The sequence below is a fragment of the Podarcis melisellensis genome (genome assembly GCF_964234715.1).
Source record: "Podarcis melisellensis genome assembly, chromosome: 17".
Classification (NCBI taxonomy): Eukaryota; Metazoa; Chordata; class Lepidosauria; order Squamata; family Lacertidae; genus Podarcis; species Podarcis melisellensis.
The window spans coordinates 41455811-41478217 of record NC_138534.1 but is presented as its reverse complement, the minus strand read 5'-3'; the positions used below and the strand labels follow the sequence as shown (position 1 = coordinate 41478217).

The window sequence follows — 22407 nt, the reverse complement described above, 5'->3', positions numbered from 1 at the left end:
GGCTCTAACTCACACCTTCAAGCCCTTAGTTGAATTTGGAGCCATAGCTAAATAATTTGGTTTGAACTCCGTGTTTGGGGCTTCAAGCCATGAATGACATCTATGCATTGTGACACTTGTCCTTCTCAAAGCTGAAAAAGAACTTTCTGCTGTGGATGTGTGTTTGATAACCTCTTCAGTTTCTGCAGCAGCGTTAAATGAGGTAGCCAAGTCTTTCAAAGGGGGTGGGAACAGCAGGGGGTACACCAATGAGATTTCTTCTTAATAAGATTGATTTTGTGCTTCCGCTTCTTCAGCTGAGTGTCATGCTAATCAGTTTAGCTTGTGTGTTTTTTATTTAAGGAGCGGTAGTGCTTTCTGTCTCTTTAAATTGGAACATACCTAATGGTTTTTAATGAAGGAAATGACAGCCCTGTCTGGTGTCTTCATTGCTACAAACCCATTTTATGGAAACTGCTGAAGCTGGGTGACCACTTCCTAAAAATGAATTCCATTAAACTGTTTAGGGTTGGGGGGGTTGCCTGATACCATCTTAGCTGGAAGGGAATGTCACATTGACATGTGAGTGTGAATTCAGAGCCAAAGAGGTCTGTAGCTTGCTTGCTGCAGAGGAGTTTATTTCAAGCACTAGTTACCTTATATTTCCCCCTTCTCCAGTTCCCTAAAGTTTGGAGGTTATTTGCTCAGGAAATGTTGACATTCTTAACCTTCTTTTGTACTCTTAGGTGACAAATGCTTGTGAAATGTAAAAAATGTATGAAAGAACCAAAAAGAAGCAACGTTAATTGCTTTGGAATTGGGGTTTTCCTTTAGCTCTAATCTGCACCCTCTGATTTAGAACGCTATAACTTTTTTGTTGTTGTTGAAAGGAACTCTCCAGTATGCGCTCAGTTGAAAGTTATTGCCTGTTCTAACACCTTAGCTGCTTAAACCTGGATGAGAGGACAAACCTCTCCTTATTTGCTGGGTATATTTACTTTTGCATTCTTTTGAGATCTGCAAAGTTTGAAAGAATGTGGGTGGCTGGGGGGGGGCTCTCCTCTTGTCTTTTTCCCGTCTGCCAGAGCTGCGTGTGTGTTTCACTAGGCAAATCGCTCCACTCTCTCATTTTCTTGGTGCCTCCACCCCTTGTTTGTAACACCAAAAGAACATTGTTGCAACAAAGTTGTGATCGATCCTTGTAAAAAAAAAAGTGTGTTTTAGACATCAAATATGCCATACTGACACTAATACAGTAGCCGTAAAATTACAGAGCTTTTCTGGAAGGGAGACTTATCATATTGCTGCTTTGTGATGTCCATTTAAACCATGCAGTTTTTACGAATATGAACTTCATGCAGTTGAATCCCAGAGGGCTAGAGCGAATAGAAAACTCCTCTTCCAGTTTCACTTAAAAATCCTTTTCTTTAAAAATAATTCTTGGTCATAAGTGTAGCTGGTATGTTTTTCAATGTTGTGTAAAGCTTTGGGGGCTTTTTGACTCTGGGCTGATGTAATGTTACCACTGTGAGCTTTGGTGTGGTCACGTTCCTCCTTAAACCAGCAAAATCTATATCCAGGAACCTGGTGGGCTGGTGGGTGGCATGCTACCTTCCCTTGGGAGATGGCAACCTTGGCATGGGAAGTGGCCCTGCCACTCACTTCTTTGACGTGGGCGTGGATGCAGTCGTTTACAAGTGCTGCGTAAGACTTGACCACTCGTAAGCAGTTCCCATGCTGCAACAGTAATTCCACATTGGCCCTTCTTTGCTTCCACTGTGATTTGGGTGCCTTCTTACCTAAGACCAGCTGGTCAGTTTGCAGCCGACAACTTGCTTTCTGCTGCATAGCACAGACTGCCCAAAGGCTGGATCCCTGTTTCATTGATGCGTGCTGACAAAGCAAATGTGATGGGTTGTTTTTCTGTGTGGGAACACCACTGTCCATTGTCAGTGATTTGCTTGTGCTGCTTTTCATATGTTAAATCTAGGGCTGTACCCCCTGATAGTGTTTTCCTTCTGTGGCTGTCTTTATACCTGCTGTGGTGACCTCTCTGACCATGTATCTGATTTGGTATTGGGGATGTTGGGGGGTGGGGAGATCATGTGGTGGAAATCACATGCATCTATGGGGAGGTGTGCATGGCCAGTGAGCCCACAGATCTATGTGTTGCTTTGTAGGGTTATGTGACTGAGTCCATAACTGTTACAAAAAAATGTTCTGTCTGAGTTAGTTCTTGTGTGAACAGATTAATGTAACCACCCTCATCCCACCTATGAAAAACCAAATATAGCTGACACTGAAAACTGACTTTGAGCAGGGAACTGTAGTCTGAATTCCCAAAACAATTTTGGCATCCTGTCCGTTTGGCATACAAGGTGTTTGCCTGGACAGGAAAATGAATGTACAGATTGGAGGGAGACATGGAGGAGGGGAAGGTTTTGTTTCATATGGTGTTGACATTTATTCCTTAATTTCTACGTCACACCTGCCACAATTCCCCACACTGTCCTTTTTTTCCACTTAGAAACACCACACATGTATTTGGGGCTGCAACCCTATCTACTTTGCCACAGGATCTCACAAGTTGGGGAGTAGCAACAATTCATGTGCTTGTTGTAGAAGAGAGATGTATAGGAAATTAACTTAAGCGAAACAGCCATATGAATTCTGAATAATGCTCAAAATTGGGACCAGGACAAACACACACAACTGGGATCCCAATAAAATGCTCATCTTGAGCAATGGCCAGCAGTGAAGCAATGTTTTGTGGCAGACATTATCTGTGTGAATCGGTGCCTTCACGCAGAGTGCTGTATATGCCAACACAGCAATTTCTGCTGTGTTAGTGGCCCTTCTTGGAAACAGCACTATCACAGAAATGGTGCAGAACCCATGGGGAAGTTTACACACCTCCATGTGAACGTGCCCTGCCTCTTCCTGAGGTGACTGCATGCATGTCCCTTGGTGGTTTCAGGTTTCCCTGTCACAAAAGACCCAACCACCAGCCTCTTGGAGGCTCATCATTTACATTAATGGCATAAGAAACAATGGCTTTGAAATGATGGGATCAACTCCATTAATATGCTGCTTAACTGGCAGCCGTTAACACACAGTCACCGATTTCACAAATTACACCAAATTATCAAGCAGCAACTACTTTGTGAATAATGTCATGCCATAAGCCTATCCATTTCGTTCATAAAATAGCTATTATCAGATGTGGGTCAGATACGGTGGTTCTTAAAGTATGCTCAAACACACTGGCTGCTGTGGTAACCAAAAACTCGCTTTGCTGATGCTGACCAGTCCCAGGGGGAGGCAGACAGTGTAAGCTTCTCAAGATGTTTGGAGGTGAGGCCACCAGCTTTTCCCCAACTACAACAAACATGTGGAAACCTCACTTGACTCACTCGGCTGCTCTGGTCTGCTGCTCACACAGACCTAACTGTGAAGTATTGTAATTCTCCTCAGTGCCTGTTGTTACCTAATTTAATCCAGCATGATTGTGTATTGGGAGAAGGTATTTTCTGCTGAACACTCCCCTCCCTTGATCACTGTGCACTGTTCAGCCTGACAACTTTTTTCTGTACAAATTGTATTAAGTATGACAGTCTATTTGTCCCTGGTATTTTTTTTAAGACAGCTTCTCTGCACACGTAACTTTAATGTCAAATATATATACGGTGTGATCTTCTTCCCTTTTTTGTTTTCTAATTGTGGATTGAAGTAAATTAAGTGGAATTCCTAATTGCCTGTAACACTGAATGTACTGTGTGTCAAACATGAACAAGTGTTTGTAATGAAACTGGTTCTTGATAGCTGTTTTTAAAATTGAAACCCTTTTACACTTTGCATATTTGTACAGTTAATTTGAAATAAACCAGAATTGGAAATTTTAATGTTTGTGGTGTTGGCATTTCCTTTGATTCAGTAGATGGAGCTTGTTTTCCTTCTGGAAAGTTAGTGTTGTGCTGGGCTCAACAAACAGCAAAAGCAAAGTAGCTGTTATTGCTGTTCCATGAACAATTGCGCAAGAGAGATTAGGGGAGTGCACAAGTGCTGCACTTGTGCAAATTATTGGGGCAGGATTGAGCTAACGGGACCTGCTAGCAGAAGCCTGCACAAGGACTTCTGCTACTGCAACAGGGCTTCCCCACACCTCCTCCTGCGTCCCTGCAGTTGGCTTGGGGGGTGTCAGAAGGAAACCCCCCTAGAACAGCACACAGAGGGAGGAGAGGGCAGCTTGTTCTCAGCGGTGGAGCAAACCGATGGGGCTCCTGGAGCGGCGCGCATGCCCTGCGCCCAGGGGCGGGGCCAGCGGACCCCCCCCCCACCGCACCCCCTTCCTCCGCTCCTGCTTGTTCCATCAGACAAGTAGAAATGTTTGTGCTGAATTCTTCCTCTGGCGTTTAGTTTTACTTTCCTTGTGCAGTGCTCTAGGTGAGGTATAAAATGGATCTTTGATCACTCTCCTTATTTGGGGTGTTAAACCAGCCACAACATTGGGTCTGTATCCATCACTTTGGAAACCAACTGTTTGAAGTCTGTCCAATCTGACTCATGTTTTGGGTCCAAAGCGGTTTTGTAAAAAAATGAAGTTGTTTCACCTCATTCACTATAATGGGAAATAAAAACTGCAGCTGTCAATCCCTCGCCCCGTTTAGCATAGCACTCCCTCCAGAGTGGATTGAGCCTGACAAGTAATGAGCAAACATGTCCAGGGGTTTTGGGACTGAACACCTTCAACTTTTTTTCTTTTAAGAAAAAAAGAAACATTTATCATTTAATTTTGGAGACAATTTGATGAAACCTGTGCCTTCTGAGCCATGGACACTACCAGATTTCAGAAGAGCAGATCATAGCTGCAGTGGTTTTCTTCAAGGGTAGCTTTGGGGTGGGTAGAAAAGACTCCCTTAATTTCTCTGTGTTCTGTGGGCAATTAATATGAGAATTGCTGAAATGCTGCATATTGCAGTGTCACACCATGTGCTTGGGAGAGACTGATCCCCCCTTAGGCTATCTCTCTTATTTGCCAGGAAAGGGCAGCAACCTGAGCACACTAACATTTCTGGCCAAGATAAATGCCGGCCAGTCTTTCAGCACCCTCCCAGTCACTCCCCTGGTCGACGCCCAAAAGCTTTTCCTTCCTGCATTTTATGGTGCGATGTTACGTTCAGTTTGGAGCAATCAAATTGCAACAGCAAAAGGCTGTTGGAATCAGAATACAGCCCTCCATAGCTGCAAGTCAGTACGAAAAAGCACCATTGAGAAACTGAGTTTGCATCTTGCAGAGTATTGTCTAGCTTAGCCCCCTGTTATTGTTTATTTATTTAACTTTTATACTGCCTCATACTTCAGGCGGTTTACAGTACTGCGGGGCTGCTATGTTTGTCAAGCAGCAAATGATATTAAGAGGTGATGGCAGTCAACAATCAATGTGGTTTTGGGGAGGGGGCAAATAAAGGGCATCGTGCCCCATGGGCCTCAAAAGGACAGGATTGCTATAAGGAAGACACCTTAAATCAGCATTGTATTGCCTGTAAATTCACCCACAGAGGCGGGTTCCCCCCCCCCTGTCTTTTTCAATTGTTCTGCACAACCACATTGTAAGTTCAGTCCTTTTTAATAGGTTCAGGATCAGAAAGCTGGAATCTTGTTTTTCCATAATGAATTGCAGGAGTGGCTCTGAAGGCCATGAAGGGGAGGGAGACTTGCATCTTTTCACTCCCCCACCAAGATCAGAATGGAGGTCACTCCCACCTGCTTCACTAGGAACCTTATGGGAAAAGTCCCCAACGGAGCCAGGGGACTCCTGCCCGTGCCAAAGGTTCCTAGCTCGCAGGGAGCCCAGTATATTTTCCGATCTTGGTGGAGGAGCAAAACCAGAGCCGGCCCACGCATGAGGCAAGAGGAAGTGACCGCTTCAGGTGGCCAAATCCACATGGGCAGCAGATAAATCCTCCAAGGAATGCACAACCTGCTGCTGCCGCCATGATGGCAGTCAGGGGTGCCATCTTGGGACGCCCCTGACTATGTTGGGCCTCCCCAATGTTCCAAGCCATCAGGGGTGGAGGAGGCTGAGCGTGGAGAGGCTTCCAGGGCCACTGCCTCCTGTGGCTGCCGTGGAAACAGGCCCCAGCTCCTTCTGACATTGTGATGTGACCCCACGTGCTTCGTAGGTTGGCACCTCTGGTGGCAGCGACAACTGTGGCACACTCCTCGAAGGCTGGGTCTGCTATCTCCTTGGCAGCACACAGATCCGCATTCTGCCTCTTGGTGAATAGGAGGTATTGCTCATCTCTTCCAATGTAGATCTTTATTCCCCCTTTGTCCTGATGAAGCTATCAGTGGCGTAGCGTGGGGGGTGCAGGGGGGGCCGGCCGCACCGGGTGCAACATCTGGGGGTTAGGGTTATGGTGCGCAAATCCACTGGTTAGGGGGCGCAAATCCACAGGTTAGGGGTCGCAAATTACTTGCCTTGCCCCGGGTGCTGGCAACCCACGCTACGCCACTGGAAGCTATTCACGCACCACTTCTTCCCTGGCAGAGGGTGCCATTTTGTGGTTTGCCTCAGGTGCCATAATGTTTTGGGCTCTCCTTTCCATGCACTGTCTATGCAGTGAGAATCAGGCTTATAGATTTATTAGGAAAAACAAGGTGCATAGCTTTGCATCTAAGCACAACAACTTTATCCCCTCCTTATGTGTCTCTTATTCATTCTTCACTTACTTTAACTCATTTTATGCTTAGTTAGTAGACAAAGCTGCTTTTTAAATTTTCAGAGCTTCGTTTTAATCTGTAGTTGGCTCGGTACAGCTAACAATACAGATAACGGCATAACTGATAATACTAACAATACAGGGTAAATAGCCTGATCATTCTAATCAGGAGAATTACAATGAAGTAAGGGGGATGCGGGTGGTGCTGTGGGTTAAACCACAGAGCCTCTTGGGCTTGCCAATCAGAAGGTCAGCAGTTCGAATCCCCGCAATGGAGTCAGCTCCTGTTGCTCGGTCCCTGCTCCTGCCAACCTAGCAGTTCAAAAGCATGTCAAAGTGCAAGTAGATAAATAGGTACCGCTTTGGCAGGAAGGTAAACAGTGTTTCTGTGTGCTGCTGTGGTTTGCCAGAAGCGGCTTAGTCATGCTGGCCACATGACCTGGAAGCTGTACGCCGGCTCCCTCGGCCAGTAAAGCGAGATGAGCGCCACAACCCCGGAGTTGTCCGCGACTGGATCTAATGGTCAGGGGTCCCTTTACCTTTACCTAAGGGGGCCATAGCAGTGGTTTCTTAAAAAGGTATCCTACAAAGTCTGCTTGATTATTCTCCTTGGGTTCACCCTGAGAGCTTGTTTTAAAAATACAAGTTGAGCAAAGCTCAACCCAAAACATTAAGATGTTTTTGCAATAATCCAAGAAGCTCTCAGCCCCTTGTAAATAATTATCCTTCTTGCCACTGGGATAATTCCATGCTTTTTTCTGCTGCTATTACAAATAAACAGATCTGCAGAGAGCAAAAATGCCATGCAGTCACCTTTTTATTGTCTTATGCTTGGGAAACAGCTTTTGGAAGTTAGAATAGGAAATATGTTGGAGATGGGTACAAAGGAAAGAAAACAAGGCAGCAAGCCTTCAGTGACCCTTAGAAACAGACTTTGGAAGTCCTAAATACAAATGTCTTCCCTTTAAGGGAGAACACTGGGAGGCATAACATCTTGAGGAATATAAATTTAATGTCCGGAGGCTTTCAAAGTGCCATAACCTAGTCGTCGTCATCGTCGTCGTCGTCGTCATCATCTTCATCTTCATCATCTTCATCAACATCATCGTCTTCAGTGTTTATCTTCCCAGAAAGTACATCCTCTATCCAATCTTCCAATTCCTCAGCTGTTGGGAGGTCGTCATCATCTCTGATATCCATCCAGACACTATCAGCCTAAAAGAAAAGGCAGTGTAGAAAGAAAAACGAAGATTTGCTTCATGTAAAATAGCAGGAGATTGGGCCAAACTAAACATTTAAATCCTGATCTGCCCAATTATGTGTATAATGCGAGGTGTTAAAAGGTAAAGGGACCCCTGACTATTAGGTCCAGTCGTGGATGACTGGGGTTTTGGAGCTCATCTCACTTTACTGGCCAAGTCAGCCGGCGTTTGTCCACAGACAGTCTCCAGGTCATGTGGCCAGCATGACTAAGCCGCTTCTGGCGAATCATAGCAGCGCACGGAAACGCCGTTTACCTTCCCGCTGGAGCGATACCTATTAATTTACTTGCCCTTGACGTGCTTTCGAACTGCTAGGTTGGCAGGAGCAGGGACCGAGCAACGGGAGCTCACCCTGTCATTGCAGGGATTCGAGCCGCTGACCTTCTGATCAGCAAGCCTAGGCTCTGTGGTTTAGACCACGGCGCACCACCTTCCAATTCCTGTAGGTGTTTTCTCCTCAGCTGAGGGAGAAAAGTGCTTAAAGGAGGTTGTGGGAAGGGTAAGCAGTGAGAGTCCAACTTTCCTTTTGGCCATCTGCCATGGATGCTTTAGCTGAGATTCCTGCATCGCAAGGGGTTGGACTAGAGAACCCTTGAGATTCCTTCCAGCTCTACAATTCTACGATTCTATGACTCCTCCCCCTTGCCCTGCTTTTGCTCTAAGCACTGGCCCTTAAACTGTTCTGAATTAAGCCCAGTTCATCCTCACTGGACTTTTGCTATGATAAGTATTTGCAGAATCTGCCGTCTGAGATGTGCATGGAACAATACATAGCAATACATACATAGAAAGTTACAATGAATAGAAATAAAAGTTGAATTTCCCTCCGCACCACATTCCTTTTTGTAGTTGTCACAGGACCCCAGCCACACCCCTGCCCATGTGAGCCCCTCACCACACTCGTTTGCTCTCCCCTTCCCCAGACTTTCCCACTGTCCCCAGGTGGAAATTCTTCATTTAAACCCCCTGACAGCCTCCATGAAACAATCTACACTCTGCTGGACCTCGAGAACACCTTCGTAGATTGGCGTTTCAAAAGTTTACTTAAAAAATAAGAAGATTTTTCTTGGGGGGGGAGGGGTTAGCATGGTTATATGCACATAAAATGGGACGCGGGTGATGCTGTGGGTTAAACCACAGAGCCTAGGATTTGCCGATCAGAAGGTTGGTGGTTCGAATCCCCATGATGGGGTGAGCTCCCATTGCTCAGTCCCTGCTCCTGCCAACCTAGCAGTTCAAAAGCACGTCAAAGTGCAAGTAGATAAATAGGTACTGCTCCAGCGGGAAGGTAAATGGCATTTCTGTGCGCTGCTCTGGTTTCGCCAGAAGCAGTTTAGTCCTCTGGCCACATGACCCGGAAGCTGTCTGCAGACAAACGTCGGCTCCCACGGCCTGTAAAGCGAGATGAGCGCCACAACCCCACAGTCATTTGCGACTGGACTTAACTGTCAGGGGTCCTTTACCTTTTGTGCACATAAAACATTCCCCAAAGGGCAAGGGAAATAAAACAGGATAAATGCATCCACCTAGTCCCATCTAAAACTCTTTTTCATTTCCTCAAATTCTTTTAAGTAAGATTATTTCAGTGGAAAGTTCTTAGGCTCTTCTGTCGGCTAGCAGCCCTAGCTTTTTCCTCCTGCACCAGGCTAGAGTTCTTCAGCTCTTCCTGCATGCTGCTTCTCATCTCTGCAAGCACCTCCACCATCTGGATCCCTGAGCTGCCCTTTTCAAATCTCAATCCACAAACAAACCAGAACAACAAAAGTTCACCTTTGTCTCAGTTCCATCTACAGACAAGATTTCAAGCAACCCACACTTTACCTCATTATTTTTAACACCTCCTGAAAGGTTTACTTGCCAGACAAAGTTGGCTCCAGTAAAATAATAATAATAACCATAATTCTCAAACCAAACTACATCCCAGATTTTTTTATTTCTTTGTAAACAGGAGTGCATCCGAGTCATTCCCTCAGCATCCCAGAACAGGATGAACTGTTTTTAACAAGTGACAGTTGGCAAGTTCTATTCTACATTAGTTGAGATTTTAGCATTGTCGTGGATGCCTTCCAGTTCTACAGTTCTGTGAGGTGCTACCAAGGACTCCCAATAAAAACCACTATCAGCAAGAGAAGGGTTGTAAGTTGTTTTAATATTGTTTTTAATGCTGTCACCTGCTCTGGGACCTTAGCATGAAGGTTCTGTTATGAATAAATTAGTAACAGAAAGGAGTATGGGAAACATGGAATAAAAAGGAGGGAAACGATAAAAGGTATAAATGTAGGTGCCATATGGAGTCAGTTTATCATTGTATCTGGATCTGGGAGCAGACGGCCTCCAGTATGAAGTGTGGAAGATGGTTGGGAAAATAAAATGCTTGTAAAAAATTATCAGGTGTAAGAACACGATTTGCAAACAGAAATACAAGACTGCCCTCTCTAGTTTGGTGGTTCCTATAATCAGTTATAATAGTTTGAACAAGATATCTCACTCCTGACAGAACCGTGCTCTGCCAAATTGCTGAAATAAATGTTTGCTTTTCAAATTAAGAGCAATTGACAGAATCGAGCAGATAACGCTTTTTCTGGGCTGCTCCTCTTCAGACTGCATGCATACTCATGACAGCACTCAGCTTCCTGTGCCTCCCTCATGTCTTCCACTTGAACCGGGGAACCACCGATGGGCAGTTTGCTAATCTCACTGCTGGTGCTTCTCTAAGGGGCAGAGGCTGACTGCAATACAGAATATTTTACAATATTCAGCCAGTTTTATTTCTGTCCTTAAGAGATTTCAAAGCTCAAATTTAGCTCTTAGGATCAATTAGGCAAGGCAAGAATCTTGTCTAACTTATTCTGAAGTTTGACTTCCAAAGCACGGCTTCTGATTGGCTGCATGAAGCTCCTGCAGCCAATCAGAAGTCGCAGAAGCCCCATCAGACATTCGGCTTCTGAAAGAACGTTTGAAAACAGAAACACTCCAAGTTTCTGATGGTTCGGGAGCCAAAACGTTCAACTCCCAAGGCATACAGGAGCCGAGGTACAACTGTATCTGAATTTTTGTACCACTTTATTGACTTCATGAATCAAAGGAAAGATGCCATAATTGGGAATTAGCAGGCTTTCCTCCTCCCTCCACTTGCTACTGAACTGACTTCCAAGCTGTCTACGATGGATCAGGGTTGGCGCCACCACTCCTGAGTCTGAATATGTATATGATCATTCTCAGCACGCAACTCTAGTTCTGTCTCTGAAATAAGCAAGACTTAAGTTGGCAGAGGACTTCCTAGAAGTATACTGCAGTGGGATACCTGGAAGAAGAGAAGAGTATGGGTGCGCCAAACGAAGAAATCCAGTTTTTGGACTTTGGATAGGCCCCATGTCAGTTTGTCTCTTCCTTGAACCTAAAGCTACCAGGTACATGAACTTGCTGATACTCACATCTGTGACATTGACCACACCAATCTGTGGCTTGAAGAGGTCAATCTTGAAGGTCTTTTCCCAGTACACAATGAGCTGTAGGGGCAAAAGAAAAGGGAAGCATTTCATATAAATATGGTGATTTATTAAGTGGTGCACAAATCCAAGTTCACCCAAATAAATAATGGGGCCTGACAAGGGGGAGACTAGAGGGAAAGAAAGGTTGCCATCCAAATGTGTGTGTTATTTTTGTAAGACTTGGGCTGTTGTTCTCCATTTCTCGTTCAATATTGTCTTCCCCTTTCCTCCTTTGTCTCCACCAACACATTCCCGAAAGTAAGTGTCACGGCCACCCAGGACGGGTCCCAGCTCACAAGAGACCTCACTCCGTTGCAGTTTATTTACAGGAAAAGTTTATTGAAGATTTCTGCTTCTCGTACAGTTCAGCATCGTGGCCGTACGTCTGTCACGTTAGACCGCTGAAGTCCCCTCTGACTCCTCCCCTCTTCCACACCAACTTAATAGCCTGGCTCTAGACCACCTCTTCCTCTCCTTTCTTTTCCGCAGGGTCTTCCTGCCCCCCTGGGTTCCCTCTCTCCGTGACTCGCCTGAGGCTGAATCCTCTGCCGCCTCTTCCCCCCTCCTTCTGGCTTTAGGGCCGGGCTCCTCCCCTGAGCTCTCTCCACTTCCGCGCGCCTCTACGTTTGAACTTGGCGCGCGTACGTTGCTGCTGACCTTTCTTTCGACCGCTACACCACCCCTTGTTCTGCTCTCCACCCTTTCCGGCTGAACACCTTGCTCCAACCCCCTTTCTCTGTTCTCTCCTAATCCTGCTCCCTCCGAGAGGCTGACGACTCCACCCCCTTTACTCCGTTCCGGCTGAGACGCCTCTTGCTGCGTCTGTCTTCCACTGGGCTCCTCTCCGCTTCTCCCTTCTCCTCCCTTTTGCTTGATTAAGGTAACCCCCTTTTGAGAATCCTCTGACTCGCTGCTCAGACTCGTGGATTCCCTCAGAATTCCGTCATCTTCTTCCTCATCCTTCTGCCCCTCCTCCCACTCGCTCTCCGTCTCCTCTGTCATCTCCTCCTCTCTCCCAGAAACCCTGACATCCATCCCCCCCTCGAAGCCCCCCCTTCCCCCCTCCCGCTCGCCGGGTGCAGGTTGAGGAAAACGTGGTTCTTCCGGGGTCGGTTCAGGATACAAGTTGTCCACTTCAACGTTCTCCTCTGTCATCTCCGTATATGTGTGTTCGAACTCGGGTTCCCCACCCACAGACCTCACAGTCTCTTCCTCCATCACTGCTTCTCCGGGCGCTGCCTGCCAAGGACCTACCATCCATCTCTGACTCCATGCCTCCCTTGGCTGATCCACCCACCAACAAGGGCCTGTCTCCTCCCCCCCCAGTCTGGGATCCCTGGTCGGGCTTGTTTCGGGCGTATGGCCCTCGGGTGAGGAGAAACCCTCGAACGTGCTGTCTGACAAAGTGGGCGTGAAAAGCCAATCATCAAAATACTCCTCGGGCATGGGCTTGTGCGGAAAAAGTGCATGGAACTCCTCCTTCAACAGGGGTTCGTCCAACGCGTAACCCGGCACCCAGCTATTGGCAGAGGCCGGAGTGCCTTCCCTGGCTAGAAAATATTCAACTCCCTCCTCCCCCCATCTCGAGTCCAGTATCTCTGTGACCTCGTTAAGAGGTTCTGGTCTTGGCGATTCCCCCCCCTCAGGCGCCCTCCTACGTGGCTCTGGGAGTGCTCCTGACTCTTGAAACCTGTGTGGGGTTTTGTAGGGAGTGAGCACCGACCTATGAAAGACTGGGTGCACCCTGGAACCCTCCGGAAGGGCTAGACGAAAAGCCACCGGATTGATCTTAGCCTCAACTTGATATGGCCCTAGCTGCCTGTGTCCTAACTTCTTCTTGGCCAATGACCTGGCCGGCATCGCGTGGGCTGCTAACCACACCCAGTCCCCAATCTGGATGTCCTCTCCCGCCCTCCTGTGCTTATCGGCCTGCACCTTATACGCCTGTTTTGCCAGCTCCAAATGTCTCCGCAGCTCCTCGTGCACCTCTTGCAACTCCGCTGCAAACTGGTCGGCATCTTGAGGCCCCCCCCCTCCTGGTGCCGCAAATCTCGGGAAGGTTCTGGGATGACGGCCATTGTTCGCGAAGAAAGGCGTCACCCCGGTGGATGCGTGTTTCGTGTTGTTGTAGGCGAATTCAGCCATCGGCAGATAGTCCACCCACGCCGCAGGTCGCTGGTTGGCGTAGCACCGCAGGTACTGCTGCATGATCGCGTTGACCCTCTCCGCTTGACCGTTGGTTTGTGGATGTCTCGCCGATGTCAGGTTGATTTTGACGTGCAAGATGCCCAGAAGCTTTCGCCAGAAAGTGGAAACAAACTGGCGCCCCCTGTCGGACAAGACGGACTGCGGAAGTCCATGCACTCTGAAGACGTGATCGATGAAGAGCTTTGCGGTCTGTTCTGCCGTCGCCACCTTGGCACAAGGGATGAAATGCGCCATCTTGGTGAACAAGTCCACCACCACTAACACCGCCGTCTTACCTCTGGAGCTGGGCAGGTCCGTAACAAAGTCCAACGCTACCCTCTCCCACGGTTGCTGCGGTGTCTCCAGCGGTTCTAGCAATCCCGCCTGCTTCTGGTGCACTGGTTTGGACCTCTGGCAGATATCACACCTGGCGACGTAGTCCGCCACCTCTCCTCTCATCTGGGGCCACCAAAAGTCTCTAGCCACCAACTCCATCGTCTTCTCCTTGCCGAAATGGCCTGCACTAGGGGCGTCATGCAATTGTTGCAGAACCTTGGCTCGAAGATCGTCGGTGGGCACGTAAAGGGCACCCTTACGAGTCAAAAGTCCATCTTGCAATTGGAACTCATCGTTGTCTCGCGACCCTCCGCGTAGCTCCTCCATCTTGGACTGTGCAAACTGATCCCTTTGCAACGCGCGTCGCACCGCGTCCAGGTCGACTGCGATGGTAGCGCACGTCCACGCCTGCGGTGCGAAAATGTGCTTTGCTGCGATTGGAGCTGCTTCCTCCAAGTATTGCGGCTTTCGGGACAGCGCGTCTGCAATAACATTGGAGTCTCCTGGGATGTATTCTATTTTGAAGTCGAAATCCGCAAAGAACTCCGCCCAGCGCATGTGTCGCTGGGTCTGTAACTTAGCCGTCCACCAATACTCTAAGTTCTTGTGATCCGTGCGGACTTGCACCGTGTGCTTGGCTCCTATTAAGAAGTGTCGCCACGCTTTGAAAGCTGCATGAATGGCCAACAACTCCCTGTCCCATATGGTATAATTGCGCTCCGTCTTGCTGAGCTTCCGGGAGTAGAACGCACCCGGTCTCCAGTTGCCTTGTGAATCCTCTTGCAAAAGAACGGCCCCAACCGCTCTGTCTGACGCATCGGTCTCTACCCGCATGGGTCTGCCGGGATTCACGTGGAGCAGCTGCTCTTCGGAGGCGAAAAGACCTTTAAGCGTCCGGAAGGACCGCTCCGCTTGTTCGGTCCAGACGAACTTCTTCTTCTTGGAACTGAGGGTGTCAGTGATAGCCGCCGTCGCGTTCGCAAAACCTTTAATAAACTTGCGGTAAAAATTGGCAAAGCCGATGAACCTCTGAACCTCTTTCCGATTTCGAGGGCTTTTCCAGTCCAACAGCGCTTGAACCTTAGCCCTGTCCATGGCCAGTCCCTCGTCGGACAACTTGTAGCCAAGGAAATCAACCTCTCTGACATCAAACTGGCATTTTTCCAACTTGGCGTACAGCCTGTGGTCCTTCAGCCTCTGCAGGACCTCCCTCCCATCCTTATCGTGATCCTCCGGCGATTCCGAGAAAATCAGGATATCGTCGAGAAAGCAGACACACTTCTTGTAGAGGAGACCTGCTAGCACGTGGTGCATAAATGCTTGAAAAACGTGGCTGCCATTTTGGAGACCGAAAGGCATGACTCTGTATTCGTATGTGCCCAGAGGGGTGAACATGGCGGTCTTCCACTCATCTCCTTTCCGGATGCGGATGAGATTGTAAGCTCCACGTAGGTCCAGCTTGGTGAAAATCCTGCCCCTCCTGACGGTCGCTAAAAGGTCGTCAATCTTGGGCATGGGGAAAGCTTTGGGCTTAGTCAAGCTGTTTATGAACCTGTAATCCACTATAAGCCTTTTTTGGGGCGTGTTTTTCTTCTTCACAAAGAACACAGGGCTGCCACCCGCTGCTTTAGATTCCTGGATGAAACCTCGCTTGAGGTTATGGTCTATGAACTCCCGAAGCTCTTGCATCTCGTCTTCCGACATGGAGTACAGCTTGGCAGCAGGCAGTTGCGCCCCTGGCACTAAATCAATCGCGCAGTCGTAAGGTCTGTGAGGCGGCAACTTGTCAGCTTCCTTCTCACAGAAAACCTCCAAGAAGTCCTGGTACTTGTGAGGCACTGTTTGCACCATACCCAGATGCAACTGCTGCTCGGCTTCTCCTCCCTGATCGGTCTGAAAGCAATGCTGAGCACAATACGATGAACAAAAGGTGATCTGCCGCTGGTACCACGCAACCGCGGGACTGTGCCTCTCCAGCCAACTCATGCCTAACACGATGGGTGTGTCCGATAAGTGGGTGACATTGAAACTAATAAGTTCTCGATGGTTGCCAATCTGCATCATCATGGGAGGGGTTTGCTGCACCACTTGCCCCCCCAGCAACTTCCTGCCGTCTACCGTGACCACGTTTAGAGGCGTCGTTGCAGGCAGGAGCGCCATGTTGTGCTGCTTAACGAACTGCAGTCCCACGAAGTCGGCGTTGCTTCCGGAATCGATCGTTATTGGAACCTCGAGGAGTCTCCCATCAGGCAACTGGAGTGTTGCTGTGAGCAGAACTGCCGGTCTGGGAGGCAAAGGGTCCACGCTCTGCCATGATGCTGGGGGCTTGTCTACAGATCCGCCTGGCTGAGCCCCAGTAGCTCTGCTTCCAGCCAGGCACTGTCGTTTCCCTGAAGCTGCTCCCCTGGTTGCACCTCTGCTGTTACAGTTGCCAGTGCTGCAGTGTGCTTCTGGAGCCTCTGGGGGCACTCTTTCGCCATATGGTGCGCACTGTCACAGATGTAACACTTCCTGGTTCCTCTAGGAGGCTTCGCTTTGGCTGCACCAGGGACAGGGCTCTGGGATGGCTTCTGAGCCCTAGCACCACCAATCTCCATTGGCTCCTCGCTGTCCTTCCCCATTGGCGAGGGGTGCGCACGGCTGAAATCCCTGTGCACAAAAGGGAGAGTCCTCGCTTGCGCACGCGCTTGGGGCCCGTCCTCCTCGTGCCACGGACGTCCCTCATGTCGAATTCCAATAGCTAAAGCCCGTTGCACCACGTCTTCTAGGGTCTGGGGTCTGTCCCCCCTAGCGATCTCATCCTTGATGGGGGGGCTCAATCCCTCCCAAAAAAGATCCCTGACCGGCTTACTGTCCTTTGGCCAATCTAAGGCGGTGAGCAATGCAAAAAATTTAGAGTGGTATTGGCGCACAGTCGCTTTCCCCTGCCTCAGCCCGTGCATTTGACGGCGCGCAATGTCCACATCCACAGAGGATTGAAAACAAGAATCCATCGCTTTGATGAACGCAGTTGAATTGCGACGGGCCGGTCCATCTTCGCGCCACAGATTGCGTAGCCAAGCCCTGGCCTCCCCATGCAGGTGCGAAACAATGAACCCCACTTTCTCCTCCTCATCTTTAAAATCGTGACGGAGTAAATGCAGTGCATATACGACGTCCGCTCTGAAATTGGGATAGTCTTGCAAGTTGCCATTAAAATGCGGAACCAGGGCACCCCCCCTCCGTCCAAGCGCAATGCCCTCCGCTCTGGAACCTGGGGCCCCCGCCCTGTCCGCGTGTTCCCACCTTGCCTGCAAATCCTGGCACGTCTTCTCCAAGTCGTCATTCTTCTTCTGCGAAGCAATGACTGCCGATGTGAGAGCGGTAACCTGATCCCGCAGTGCAACCAGCTGCTCCTCAGCGCTCATGGCTGCTCCCGTTCGTGAGCTTCGCAAAAAAAATTTTTTGCTTTCAGAGAGGGGACTTACTGTCACGGCCACCCAGGACGGGTCCCAGCTCACAAGAGACCTCACTCCGTTGCAGTTTATTTACAGGAAAAGTTTATTGAAGATTTCTGCTTCTCGTACAGTTCAGCATCGTGGCCGTACGTCTGTCACGTTAGACCGCTGAAGTCCCCTCTGACTCCTCCCCTCTTCCACACCAACTTAATAGCCTGGCTCTAGACCACCTCTTCCTCTCCTTTCTTTTCCGCAGGGTCTTCCTGCCCCCCTGGGTTCCCTCTCTCCGTGACTCGCCTGAGGCTGAATCCTCTGCCGCCTCTTCCCCCCTCCTTCTGGCTTTAGGGCCGGGCTCCTCCCCTGAGCTCTCTCCACTTCCGCGCGCCTCTACGTTTGAACTTGGCGCGCGTACGTTGCTGCTGACCTTTCTTTCGACCGCTACACCACCCCTTGTTCTGCTCTCCACCCTTTCCGGCTGAACACCTTGCTCCAACCCCCTTTCTCTGTTCTCTCCTAATCCTGCTCCCTCCGAGAGGCTGACGACTCCACCCCCTTTACTCCGTTCCGGCTGAGACGCCTCTTGCTGCGTCTGTCTTCCACTGGGCTCCTCTCCGCTTCTCCCTTCTCCTCCCTTTTGCTTGATTAAGGTAACCCCCTTTTGAGAATCCTCTGACTCGCTGCTCAGACTCGTGGATTCCCTCAGAATTCCGTCATCTTCTTCCTCATCCTTCTGCCCCTCCTCCCACTCGCTCTCCGTCTCCTCTGTCATCTCCTCCTCTCTCCCAGAAACCCTGACAGTAAGGGTTAATTTGAGCCAAGTACAGCTGGCAGAATGGTACTTTCCGCACCAGAGTTCATCTCTAGGAGATTTGCCGTTGAAGAAATAGATAGGAGGGTGCCTATGAATCTATCTGGAGCACTGGGAAAATTACAAAAAAATGACAATAATGCCATCATACTCACCAGAGGAAAGTCGTCTGGGTCAATCCACACAATGCTCAATTCAGGGTTGTCGGTATTGTCTTTAGCAACCTGCTTGACAATTTCCAGGAATTCAAAGCCATCTGAAAAGAAATACGGTTTAAGTTCCTCTCATGCATAGATGTCAGAAGACTCCACTAAGCTATCATAGTCGTTGTCGTCAGGGTGAGAACAGGATGTCCCAAGCAACCCTGCCAGTGGCAGAAGAGAATAAATAAAAAATATTGGCCCTCTGCATTTTCTCATTGCCATTCAACTGTCCTTTCTGTTCTGGACATGGGAAGTAGCCCAATAATCTCTTCGTTTCTTTGCCCATCTTCTCCTCTGCATGAAAAACCCGCCTCATGACTTAGATGGCATGTAAACAAAACATTCCTGGAGCAACAAAGCCATGTTGGAAGCCCCTGCAAACAAGGGAGCTGAGCTGCAGGGAAAGGGTTCCTGTGAGCAGCCGTAGTTGGCTGTACAAAGTGCAGATTAGCTGGTGCCTCTGATATCACTGGCCCCCTTCCTCCAAATCCCTGAGGTAGTTTTGCAACTCAGGAAAAGCTGTACACTAATAATAATATTGAAATGAAGCAACATATTTGCACTGTTCGTAGCCATGAAATGCAAGAACTGTAGTCTCCGATAGATTTGTACACTCTCACATAAAGGAAAGGTGTGTTCACAACAATTCTTTCAAACAGTGGTAGCTTGTTCTTGCATTTACGTCAGCAGTAAATTACTTCACAATTGTGCAGTTCAAACACAGCCAAAGCATGAGGGAGCAAATTACTGCTGCCTTTACTTTGTCCCCAGGGTGAGTAGAAAAGTATCACTGACCAAGTATGAATCCTACAGACATAGGAGGGTTAGAGATATCCAAGCAAATGGTTTTATTCCATGATCTGCTCTCTTGTGTTCTTGCACGTAGGAAGGGATATGTTGTAGAGTAATTCCCATTGATCTCTGAGCTCCAGAAAGGTGGACAAAGAAAGATATCTTACCTGGGTCATCTTCTTCAGCAAATGCCACAATGTGAATGCCATCGAGGTCATCCTCCTGTGGACAAGAAATATGGGATTGGTGAGCTGAAAGTTAGGGACAACAGTGCGCTGGGCATGGGGAGATGGACCTGAAGATCAGTCAACCAGAGAATGTCAAGAAAAATCTATGATTAGAAGTGTTTCTAGAAATTAACAGAAAGATAAATATGAACAGAATCAACAAAAAAATTAGGCAAAGTTCAGTGGGGGGTCTGAAAATAAATGAGCAGACACAAGATGGAGATACACTGGAAAGGGTTCTAAATGACTTGCCTCAATATGCTAATTCCGCATTTTATACTCCTGGCTCCTACCAATAGAATGTCGTCCTTGTTTGGGTCCAACAGCAGTCAATAATGACAACCTTACAATGAATTCCAGTCTTCATTGTAGACTGTCTCACCAGAGTGGTGCATGCTCTGGTCATCTCCTGCTTGGACTACTGCAATGCACTCTACGTGGGGCTACCTTTGAAGGTGACCCGGAAACTACAACTAATCCAGAATGCGGCAGCTAGACTGGTGACTGGGAGCATCTGCCAAGACCACATAACACCAGTCTTGAAAGACCTACACTGGCTCCCAGTACGTTTCCGAGCACAATTCAAAGTGTTGGTGCTGACCTTTAAAGCCCTAAACAGCCTCAGTCCAGTATACCTGAAGGAGTGTCTCCACCCCCATCGTTCTGCCTGGACATTGAGGTCCAGCTCCGAGGGCCTTCTGGCGGTTCCCTCCCTGTGAGAAGCCAAGTTACATTGAACCAGGCAAAGGGCCTTCTCGGCAGTAGCACTCTCCCTGTGGAACGCCCTCCCACCAGATGTCAAGGAAATAAACAACTATCTGACTTTTAGAAGACATCTGAAGGCAGCCCTGTTTAGGGAAGTTTTTGATGTTTGATTGTGTTTTTAATATTCTGTTGCAAGCTGTCCAGAGTGGCTGGGGAGGCACAGCCAGATGGGCAGGGTATAAGTAATAAATTATTATTATTATTCCTGTGATTGATCGGCAGGTTCCATGGTCCATAAGGCTCTTCCCCCACAAGTTATTTTTCTTGCAGAGGGATAAAGTGTCCCAGAACACATATGGCAAGCCACTTATTTATAATGACTGAAGCAGAAGACTTGGGGAGTACATAGATTCTGTCTAAGACATGTAGCACAGTTACTCATCTGAACTGCACCTGAACAACCGTTGACTAAACATTGTATTTAGTCAATTCACCAGCTCTCTCCTGTGGCCCAAACCACAGCAATCGAAAACTCCCAACTGAAAACTCCAGCCTTTTTCACACAACTCCATCATGTGGTCAGTGAATGTATGAATGGCAAGCAAGAACACATCAGATAGTGAATATCAGCAAATCACTCTGCCCAACCCTGATTGCTCCACATTGTTGTCGTTTAGTTGTGTCCGACTCTTCGTGACCCCCTGGACCAGAGCAGGCCAGGCACTCCTGTCTTCCACTGCCTCCTGCAGTTTGGTCAGACCCATGTTGGTAGCTTTAAGAACACGGTCCCACCACCTTGTCCTCTGTCGTCCACTTCTCCTTGTGCCCTCCATCTTTCCCAACATCAGGGTCTTTTCCAGGGAGTCTTCTCTTCTCATGAGGTGGCCAAAGTCTTGGTGCCTCAGCTTCATGATCTGTCCTTCCAGTGAGCACTCAGGGCTGATTTCCTTCAGAATGGATAGGTTGGATCTTCTTGCAGTCCATGGGACTCTCCAGAGTCTCCTCCAGCACCAGAATTCAAAAGCATCAATTCTTTGGCGATCAGCCTTCTTGATGGTCCAGCTCTCACTTCCATACATCACTACTGTACTTAAACCATAGCTTTAACTATACGGACCTTTGTTGGCAAGGTGATGTCTCTGCTTTTCAAGATGCTTCTAGGTTTGTCATCGCTTTTCGGAGCAAAATATGTATGGCTGAACACAAATGTTGGGCTTCCACACCATCAGGGATCTGCACCATCAGGGTTTTCAATTATTTGAAGAACAAAAGAAGCCTTTTGTATATGCAGTTGCATGCATGTAAGGACTCCTTTTATGCATCCAACTTTATACGGCAAGATGGAAAGGCCAACATAGGAGGCATGATTGCATGCTTCTCCTGTAACTTTGTATGAGGAATGCTTATGAAGTTAAGAGGGCTCCCACCTTTCTACAAAATTCTGATGGGTATAACATTTCAAAGACTGTAGAGAGACTCCAAGTCATTAAGGACCATTAAAGTGGTTTCGTACAGGTCGTGATCACCCATAAAGTTTGTAAGGCAAAGCAATAGACCAATTCATGAGAAACAAAGCAACCAAACCATCACAGAAGGTTCTTTCTGGTGCTGTCCAAAAGTGAGAATTGAAGGGGACAGTTGGGGCATAGGAATGGGAGAGAGGAACAAAAAGATTCTGGCAGGGGTGTCTGTAAAATCTAATAAGAGGAAAAGAGAATTGAGAAAGGTTAGCATTTTTTTAAAAAAAATAAATAAATCTGGGATGGTTTTCTTCCTAAAAGCCACAAGGTTGGCAGCAAGGCCTTGGGTATCTGGGCACAATGAAAATTATATTGGCAAAGGCCATCTGAGTTGGCAGTCAGGTTGTTTATTGTGCACCTGCTATGAATGTCATCTTGGAATTATACCATGGAAAACCCTCATGTTCCTTGTCTTCCACCAATCCCAGCTTTCAATTTCAATTGGTATTAATGCAAGAGGAAAAAAATCCATCTAAATGCTAATTTCTTTCCCCTCTGAGCCCACCAGTTACAGAACCCCCATAAAATGAAGAGCTAAAAGAATAAGTGGAAAACATCTCTGGGGGAAGGTGGGGGAAGTGTAAGAACGAGGCTTTAGAGATGTTGGGAGCAGATTTACTACTGAAATGAGAGCAAAAACAGTCCACTGTGATGTGTGGTTTGTGTGTTTCTTTTCTTCCACCCCCCTCGCCCCACAAGACAATTCAAACTGTCTCAGCACAAACACAGTTCCAAAGT

At 48.0% G+C, this 22407-nt stretch overlaps 1 protein-coding gene across 1 annotated transcript in view; it reads right to left on the bottom strand.

The window, feature by feature from the left end:
- Nucleotides 1–7500: 7500 nt before the first annotated feature.
- CASQ2 (calsequestrin 2) overlaps nucleotides 7501–22407 on the bottom strand; it is a 37278-nt gene continuing 22371 nt past the window's right edge. Inside the window, exons 8-11 of the mRNA XM_081894553.1 lie at nucleotides 19385–19439; nucleotides 18378–18478; nucleotides 11398–11472; nucleotides 7501–7916 (exon numbers count right to left, since the gene is read on the bottom strand). Of these exons, the coding sequence (XP_081750679.1) occupies nucleotides 7743–7916; nucleotides 11398–11472; nucleotides 18378–18478; nucleotides 19385–19439 (405 nt within the window). The 3' untranslated portion in view covers nucleotides 7501–7742. The remainder of the gene's footprint in view (nucleotides 7917–11397; nucleotides 11473–18377; nucleotides 18479–19384; nucleotides 19440–22407) is intronic.